Here is an 8,769-nt window from a genome sequence, read left to right on the forward strand (position 1 = left end):
TTTTTGCTCAGAAAATTATAAGGCTTTATATTTCAAGATTAGATGAAACTTGTCGATTAGATTAAACACATTGCAAAAAAAAATGACAGCAATATAATGATGAGTTGTAATGCGCCATCAGTTATAAACAAGGCGCGAATTTCGCGGTACCGCGACGATCTCGGTTCGTCTATTTCCAGCCTATGGATATTCGATTTTCCATTCGTTTAAGCTTAATCTGTGGCGCTTGGGATACATTCGTGCTAAAACAAGAACGGTTTGACAGATAGCAAGTGTCGCCAAAAATTGTCGCGGAAGATTTTTTGGGTCGTCTAGAAGCAGTGTTACCGTATTAATACACGATGCGCAATCTCAGATTGCGCATATATTCGATTTATCAAAACATAAGTCATTCCGTGTAGCCAACCCTGAGCTATAAACGTCATTTCCATACAATTTCAGATTGCGCCAAGATTGCGCATAAATTTTCAAGATTATCGGGGCGACTATGGGCTTCGAACGACGAGATCCGTTCGCCGCGGTTGTCAGAAGGCGCTCACTTGGCGCTCAGTTTTAAAATAACGTACCATTGAGAGACCGTAAGAAGCGCGTGAAAGAATGAGTTCTACCTGCCGGGGTCGAACGTTCCCGTTTGTATGGGGAGAAATCCGCGAGGTTTTGCGCTGCGGATTTGGAACGAATGTTGTTTTCAATGTAACGTTTTGCTTTAAATTTTGCTTTAAATGATTGGAGTGAATTGAACTTAGAGGTATGTAACATTTTGAAAATGTTTTGTGATATATTTGCAATAAAAAAACATTTTCATCAGTTTTGAAAATGTATATAAAACCATGAAAAATAAAATAGATAGGAATATAAATATACATACAAATATCTGTAAAAATATAGTTATATAAATTATATATATATATATATATATATATATATATATATATATATATATATATATATATATATATATATATATATATATATATATATATATATATATATATATATATATATATATATATATATATATATATATATATATATATATATATATATATATATATATATATATATATATATATTAAAAACCTTTCATAATACCTAATACCTATTTTATATATATATATATATATATATATATATATATATATATATATATTAAATACCTACAAATATAAACACATAAAGTATTAAGTAATGCACGTATTACTTAAAGACATTACATAAAGTAATAATATATATAAAGATATTTGAATATTTATGTAAAGGTCAAATTTTATGTTTTTCACATCAATTTGTTACACTGCTGAAAACTTTATAGAAAAATATCGCCAAACATTTTTACCATGAAAATAACGTTATAACTCTTTACAATAAAATCAATCAGTATTTTTATACATTTTTATAAAGTAAATCCAATCCTGTCGTCCCTCCTACATTTTAACTTAGTTAAATTCAAATTTGAAGAAAGTGAGTAAAGCTGCCTTATAATTGATAACAAATCATCCAATAATGATGTAACGAATGAAATCCAATACCAACGGCAAAAAAGATCAAAATTCAAAACTTTAACAATCTTGAATCGTAGACATAAACGTCTTTAAATGCTTGACAGTTGTATCTCTCACCGTATTAATACACGATGCGCAATCTCAGATTGCGCATATATTCGTTTTATCAAAACATATGTCATTTCGCGTAGCCAACCCTGAGCTATAAACGTCATTTCCATACAATTTCAGATTGCGCCAAGATTGCGCATAAATTTTCAAGATTATATGTCCGAGATATATAAATATTTTTTGACAGATAAATATATCAAATCGGGCCGTTTGACAGATAAATATATGCGCAATCTGAGATTGCGCATCGTCTATTGCTACGGTCATGATTCTCATTCTCTCATGAGCGTCGAACGGATTTCGTCGTTCGAAGCCGGTACAGGCGGTCCCCGAGATACACGGTACCTCTTATACGCGGATTCGGAGATACGCGGTTTTCTAAATTTGACAGTTCTTTGAGCAAATTGTACTGATTTGACACATCAATTGTAAATTGCCAAATAATTTAAGTTTCGATCGAATGTTAAAAACTATTTCAAAAGGTTTAAAAGTGTTATATTCAGTCAGAATCAAATCAAATAATTCATAAAGTGACTGAAACCGCCCCCTACTTGCTAAATTACACAAAAATTAGTGATATTTTAGCTGGAAATCACGAGATTCGACTTACGCGGAAATTCGAGATACGCGGTATTTTGCGGCCGTTTTCGGTCCCCATTAACCGTGTATCTCGGGGACCGCCTGTACTCGCCCAGTATATGTCGGAGAGCGTTTCTACATACACCGAGAATGCAGCTGAGAAAATAACTGACAGCATGCTTTGACAGCGACTGACAGCATTTTCGGTGAGAGAATTCTCCTCGGCATGCAAAGAACGATGGAGCTGAGAAAAAATTGTATTGGCAGTTTATAGCGATCGATCAATTATAGTTTGCATTTTTGCTGTCTAATAATCGTAGATATATTATTAAAAAGTAAAAGAAACTTTTTTGGCTTCATTTTAGCGATTAAAATGGATTTTTTCAGCATCATTTTAAAAGTCTCATCTCGGCGCTTTTCAGAGCTTCTACACACACCAGCGTGAGAAACCGGTTGTCAATTCTCTCACAGCCATCTCTCAGCTGCTTTCTCGGTGTATGTAGAAACGCTCGGAGATATATATATTTTTTTTTGACAGATAAATATATCAAACCGACCCATTTGACAGATAAATATATGCGCAATCTGAGATTGCGCATCGTCTATTGCTACGGTTAGGTCACATGTTTTTTTTTTTTTTATATTGTCGAGATCGCAAATGCGTCGTAGCTATTTCAGTATATTGAGCTACCGCCAGACTGAGCTACGTTCGTCAAACGCTCGAATTATCACATTCGTCCGGTGCGAAAGAGCTATCAAACTTTGTTTGCGAGTTTCGCAGAATAGACGGTGTGTAGAATCAGTTGACATATGCCATCTACGCATGTTTACGAATGGTGTTATTTAATCGTCAGAAATATAAAAAAAATCGATATTGTTACAATCAAAACTTTAAATAATGTCGTCCCGATGGTATCCGATTTATCAACGAGGCAATCCGCAACTGCGGGTATTTTTACCTAACTTCTGGCTGAAGCTAGTACGACCCGCGAATGAGCAGCCCCCAAATGTTGTGCAGTTTGCCTGCTCCATGGAAATGACCCGGCATGATGTGAAAAACTATTTGGAAAAAATATACAATGTTCCTGTGGTAAATGTTCGTACGCGGATTGCATTGGGTGGCACAAAAAGAGATTTGGTATTGGGATACATCACTAAGGAGGAGGATACCAAATACGCCTATGTCACTTTGGTGTGTTTCATTATTCGTACCCGATTAACTCAGTGACCATTAATAACCTAGTTTTTTTATTTATCTTTTCTAGCCAAGAACCAAGCAATTTACTTTCCCTGACATTTTCCCAACGGACGCAAAGCAGAAGATAGAAGATGATAAAAAATCGCTGGAAGACGCGAAGAAAAACCACAAGAAGTTTCTAGATAAAAACAAAGATCGACCCGGCACGCCTGGTTGGTTTTCTATTTAGTAACCAGCACTTAGGAATTATCAGATTAGCAACCGAACTATGCCAGCAAGTTATGTTAGTTCAAAACTAATAAAACTAATTTTATTACTTCATGTAGTTGTTCGTCAATATGAATTCGGTAATAGATTAATCAAACGAAGCGATGTTTAAGGTGATGAACGTGCCGGTCCCACTCGCATTAACTTCTGGTAGGTCTCAAAATCGATTGGCAGCTCCTCCAAGTGTTTCAACGTTCCCTGACACACCGAACATGCCCGAATATCATACAGAAATACGATCTGGAAAAATACGATTTCCTTCCAATTATTTTAGAATAAGCAAACTGACTAATCTCGACATATGCTACATACTTTAGGATGAGATGGACAGGGCCGGAACTTTCGGCCGAAACATAGGTTACCGCATCGCAAACACTGTATAGTTGTTTTTCCACGCGCACATATGCATGCTGCTAGGCGGCGTGCTTCGGCTTCACGATCCTCCTGTGTAAATATTGGATCCGTTCGCGTGTTTTCCATTGGCGCATTCTTTTTCAGCATCGACGGTTTGTTTCGCAACATCTCTGTTCTTATGATTCGAGTGCTATTCCAGAGCAATAACAGATTAAGACTGGATATTTTAGAAGAGCCAGCGAGGGAACGCTCTTCTGCTGCAACTGCTGTCAACTGTATAACTGAAAATGGCGGCATACAATAGCGTGGACAAAATATGTACCTGTGTTCGACTCAATGTAGGCTGTGTGAAAGAAGCGAAACGCATTCTAGAGTAGTGTGCGAATGAGACAATTGTTTATATTCAGTTCTATATCCATTGTCTAGTCTACATCTAAACGTGTGCGAGCATTTCGTTGAACTTTCCTTTTCTTTGTAAACGTGTCGCTTACAGTTGATTTGACTTCTTGTGGTATGTGATCGATAACTCTTTCTTTGAATTTTGGTTCCATTTTTTCTGGCATTGCACTTGGAACATACAATGGGGCAGGGGTAACCGGTAATTGCAGGTCAATCGAACGCTCTTTCCTGTATTGTGATAATAATCGTATAAGTAGAATAAAGTGAATAACACACAAAAACAAAATCGTAAGGTGACTTACTTGACTTCAACTGATTCCCAGTTTCCGTAAGGATTTTTCGATTGTTCAATTTGTGCAGTAACTGCAACTTCGCCGTGATCTATCTTTTTCTCTAATTCTTCTTTAATTTTACGGTTGTGTTTAAAAATCTGCGCCATGTTTTCGCGTCGAAGCCTTGCTGCGATTTCATCAGCATTTTCCAACTCGTACTTTGCTTCATGTTCTGCAATTTCCTTTTGCTTTTGCCATGCAATTTTTGATAGCGTTTCATACTCCTCCTTCTTCATAAAACCCTCTTTAGGAGTTTCCCAGATGGATTCGCCTGTTTTCACGTTCCAATAGTAGGGAAACCCTTCATCAGTCTCAGCTTCCACCCACTTCGATCCATTGCCGACTTGTGCAATATTTTCGATGTGTCGTTTCTTAGACAATGTCTTTCCCTTGCCATTTTCTGTATCTTCTTCGCTCTCTGCGCCTGGCAGATACAATGGATCCGCTTCCCGTGCTTTTTTCGCTTTCGCAGGTCTGCTGTCAGCGTTTCCAGAGCTGCTTGCAGACGGTCCAGGACGAGGGCTGATTTGACCGCAAGCTTCTTGCACTTGTTCGAGTTTCTGCTTTTCGTTTAACTCCCGCGAACTTATATCAGCTCCAGCGCTAATATCTTGCATGTAAGCCTTCATGGCGGCATCATTCATTTTCTTCAAATCTGCATCGATTTTGTTCTGCTCCTGCTGAGCTTTGTAGCTATTTCGACTTATCTCTGAAATACGCTTTTGTACGTTCATCTGATGTCGTTTTCCATTCTCGTGGAACTGAACACTCTGTAAAAATATAGAAAATGCAGATAAATAATTTTTGGCCTTGCTTGTCGTATTGAAGTGCACATTGACACTGACGGATTTATTGTCGGCTATCCAACACTTGCAAAAGTCGCAGTACTTGCGATCATTCGACTTCCAGTAGTCAGCCCTAGAAGAAAAAATAAACGCATAGCACAAATGAGGTGAAATGGATTTGTTTAGATTTTGTCGTAACGAGTCTGTAAACCATGTTACATACATTTTAGATCTGTTCCGGCTTTCTGAAGAGGTTATAGATGTAAAATTGCGTGTATTGTTTAGGCTGTGTAGAGGTGCGACTCTGTATTTACATAAGTGGCATCAACTATGACAACAAACAAGCAAACTAAATCTTAAGCGACTTCCAAAGCTATCAATCAATTTAGGTAAACATAATATTTTTACACCTCGAAACATTTATTCGAGTAGTTTACGGCCTTGCTTGACCCGCTAAACATTACGAGGTTTCGAGTAGTATCTTCTGTTAGAATATTGGCAGAGTGACCAGAAATACCGATTTTTATATGCTTACCGATTCACAGATGACCGCCCTAAAACTACCGATTTTCCATTTATCCTACCGAAAATCACAGATATTTGATTTTTCAGTCGTTTAAGCTTAATCTGTGGCGCTTGGGATGCTGTTTCAAGGATGGGCGCTTGGGATGCTGTTTCATCCTCATTTGTTACTTATCGCGCACGTTTGTTTGCCTGGCACTTGAAAAATGCTACATGCATTATGAATTCAAAATTTTATCCGTTAAAATTTAATGTTCATAATAAGTAGAAAATATCAGTTGTGTGGATTCCGAGAATTGCTCATCAAAGAAAATCATTTAAATTTGAATTTTAATCTCGCTGTCGGCAGTTAAAGCTTACCCGACAGACAAAGAAAATGAAATTTTCAGGCGAGGGGTAGGTAGAAACACACGGTGCCGGTCCGGCCCTAGATCGGATCCGAAGTCCGTTGTTTTAGGCTGAAAATTAAAAATGGCGGATGGAGCGCTACCACGGAGAGAATGCGTTCTATTGCATGCCTTTAAAATCCACGAGGCGCTCTCACTGAAAAGAACGCTCGCTCACGCTGTTTCATTGTATTTTCCTCATACCCCTTCCTTCTCAAAATCTCATTTTTTTTAATCATTGAACTACAAAACTCAGCCAAACAATCTAATCAATCTAAATAATCCAGCGAAAATCAAATGACAGCACGTCCCAAGCGCACAGATTAAGCTTAAACGACTGGAAAATTGAATATCCATAGAAAAAATGAAAGCTCCACAGCTTCATTGGTTTGATCAATAGATGGCGTATTAAAACTGATTATTATATTGCTATCCTTTTCTTGCAATGTGTTTCGGCAAGTTTCATCTTATCATGACCTATGTAGCCTTCTAACTTTCCGAGCAAAAATCTATATGAATGGTTGTGTGGTCAGATACGTGGGTATCAACACCAACGACCATTACTCAAATCTCACTTGCTTCAGTGCTGGTGGTTTCCATTGCAGTTTAGTATTTTAACAATTGTATCGCCTTTCTAGTTCTAGCGATGCATAACTTCAATGCGAAACCATACAACAGTACAGAGGAAATGAGAAAGCTCTCCTGCAAGCGATGAAGCTCAACTGGTTGGGGTATCCCACCAACAGAGAGCGCCACCAGTTTTTTCGCTATTTTTAGAATGCATGAGTCGTTTGCCGTCTGCTAAACGAAGTCTTTCTATATTCCGTTTAGGTAGAGAACTTGAGTCGTTTAGAAGCCGTTTAGTGGTCGTTTAGTGGATTTGTGGCACTTGGGGTACGATAAAATCGTATCCAATGAAGCACTCCCAAGTAGCACAATCTTGTTAAGAAACCATTAAAAGTATGCCTAAAAGTATTACTTTTAGCTTTCCATACAGCTGTAATTTCAGGGCTTAAAACACTGCGTAACGCTTTCCTGCCTTCGTCAATGTTTCGTTAAATTTTAAAATTTAACCGGTATTTTTAACGAAAGGATCAAAATTAACGAAAAAATCGACAAGGATGGCATTATGTTTCTTTCCGTTTTAGTCATCATGTTTCTATTTCTTCGTTAAGCTACCTTTTTCATTTTTTCATGAAATAAATTAATGAAATTTGTATTTGTTATAACAAATATCCACCATATTGGGTGGATCCTACGGCGGGATATTAGTCGCTGTCGTCCCGCAAATGATCCCGGCGCGGTGAAGACATCCCGATGGCACTGCTTAACTTCGGTGCGTAAAAGAGCGCTACAGCGCGGGGCGCCACGGTGCGGCCTCATTGTACGCGGCATTCCCATGCCATCTGCCGATAAGGCCTGTGTCGTACTGGACGGTCCGTGTTTCACGATCTGGTGCACCTTGATGCTGTTTTTATACAACCGACTGAGATCCGCCTCCTGTCCGGATGGTTGTTGTTGTTACTGTCTCCGTAGGCGTCGTTCGATTTCAGCGCCCAAACGGATGCCTTTTGCGGTAAAATTTCTTCTCGTGCACCATCATTTCCACAGCCGCCGCACCAAACGCTTGCGTGCTCTTGCGTCGCAGGTTCATCAGTATCGCACTAGAGAGCGAGGTTATCCCGGTGCCTGTAGGCGGCCGGCGTACAGCTGTTGACCACCGTCGAGATGATGGAAATGTGGGACGAGGGGCGCATGTTTTGTTGCGGCTAGTGGAGTGCTGACAGTAATGCACGACCGCGAGGCAGGGACAATATTACACGGCGCCATTCTCTGTATTTGATGGAACGGGCGGAACTCTACCATCGAGTTTAAATGCTGCGAGAAAGTTCGGGAAATTGCGACGAAATATTAAAAATATTGCGCCAGATGCGCTAGTGAAAATCGAAATTACACTAGCGAGTACATACAGTGTCGACAAAATGGCCTTTAGACGAAATGATTATATACAAGCTCGCTACATCCAATAAATAGCCAAACATTCGTCAAAAATTGCTTTGTATGTCAGACGTAAAGGCCGGGGAATACTGTCCGCACTCGCTAGTGTAACTTCAATCTTTACTAGCGCACCTAGTGGCGGCTGACCGAAGGATTTTTCCAAACAATTTGGAGCTGCTTCAGAAAATATGTTATTTTTCCATGTGTTTTACTTTAATCGGACAAGAAAAGGTAGATACTAGTGATGGGCGGGTCGACCCGAACCTATCGGGTCGGAGCCATCCGTAAGCGACCCGGAGTCGTTCGGGTCGACCCGAAAGGTACAAGTAGGTTCAG

The 8,769-nt window shown here is 38.9% G+C and overlaps 2 protein-coding genes across 2 annotated transcripts; one reads left to right on the plus strand and one right to left on the minus strand.

The window, feature by feature from the left end:
- Window positions 1-2,760: 2,760 nt before the first annotated feature.
- On the plus strand, window positions 2,761-3,711 carry LOC3291064 (large ribosomal subunit protein uL23m). Its single transcript, XM_559130.3, has 2 exons — window positions 2,761-3,384; window positions 3,458-3,711. Exons 1-2 carry the CDS (start codon window positions 3,091-3,093, stop codon window positions 3,617-3,619), a joined length of 456 nt encoding a protein of 151 aa, XP_559130.1. The 5' UTR covers window positions 2,761-3,090; the 3' UTR covers window positions 3,620-3,711.
- A 674-nt stretch (window positions 3,712-4,385) lies between these two features.
- LOC1272704 (WW domain-binding protein 4) lies at window positions 4,386-6,016 on the minus strand. Its single transcript, XM_311606.5, has 4 exons — window positions 5,751-6,016; window positions 5,588-5,660; window positions 4,713-5,512; window positions 4,386-4,638 (listed from the first exon to the last, which is right to left on the minus strand). Coding segments are annotated over exons 1-4 (1,080 nt in total). The 5' UTR covers window positions 5,753-6,016; the 3' UTR covers window positions 4,386-4,433.
- Window positions 6,017-8,769: the final 2,753 nt, after the last annotated feature.

This window comes from Anopheles gambiae, chromosome 3 (assembly GCF_943734735.2).
Source record: "Anopheles gambiae chromosome 3, idAnoGambNW_F1_1, whole genome shotgun sequence".
NCBI classification, from domain to species: Eukaryota; Metazoa; Arthropoda; class Insecta; order Diptera; family Culicidae; genus Anopheles; species Anopheles gambiae.

What these genes read in the sequence shown, in the direction of transcription:
- LOC1272704 (XM_311606.5), bottom strand. An exon ending in GGATAGCCGACAATAAATCC is followed by an intron (nt 5,513 to 5,587) that starts GTCAGTGTCAAT and finishes ATATTTTTACAG; the next exon opens with AGTGTTCAGTTCCACGAGAA. An exon ending in TGGGAATCAGTTGAAGTCAA is followed by an intron (nt 4,639 to 4,712) that starts GTAAGTCACCTT and finishes ATCACAATACAG; the next exon opens with GAAAGAGCGTTCGATTGACC.
- LOC3291064 (XM_559130.3), top strand. Translation starts at nt 3,091, where the DNA reads ATGTCGTCCCGATGGTATCCGATTTATCAACGAGGCAATCCGCAACTG. An exon ending in AATACGCCTATGTCACTTTG is followed by an intron (nt 3,385 to 3,457) that starts GTGTGTTTCATT and finishes TATCTTTTCTAG; the next exon opens with CCAAGAACCAAGCAATTTAC.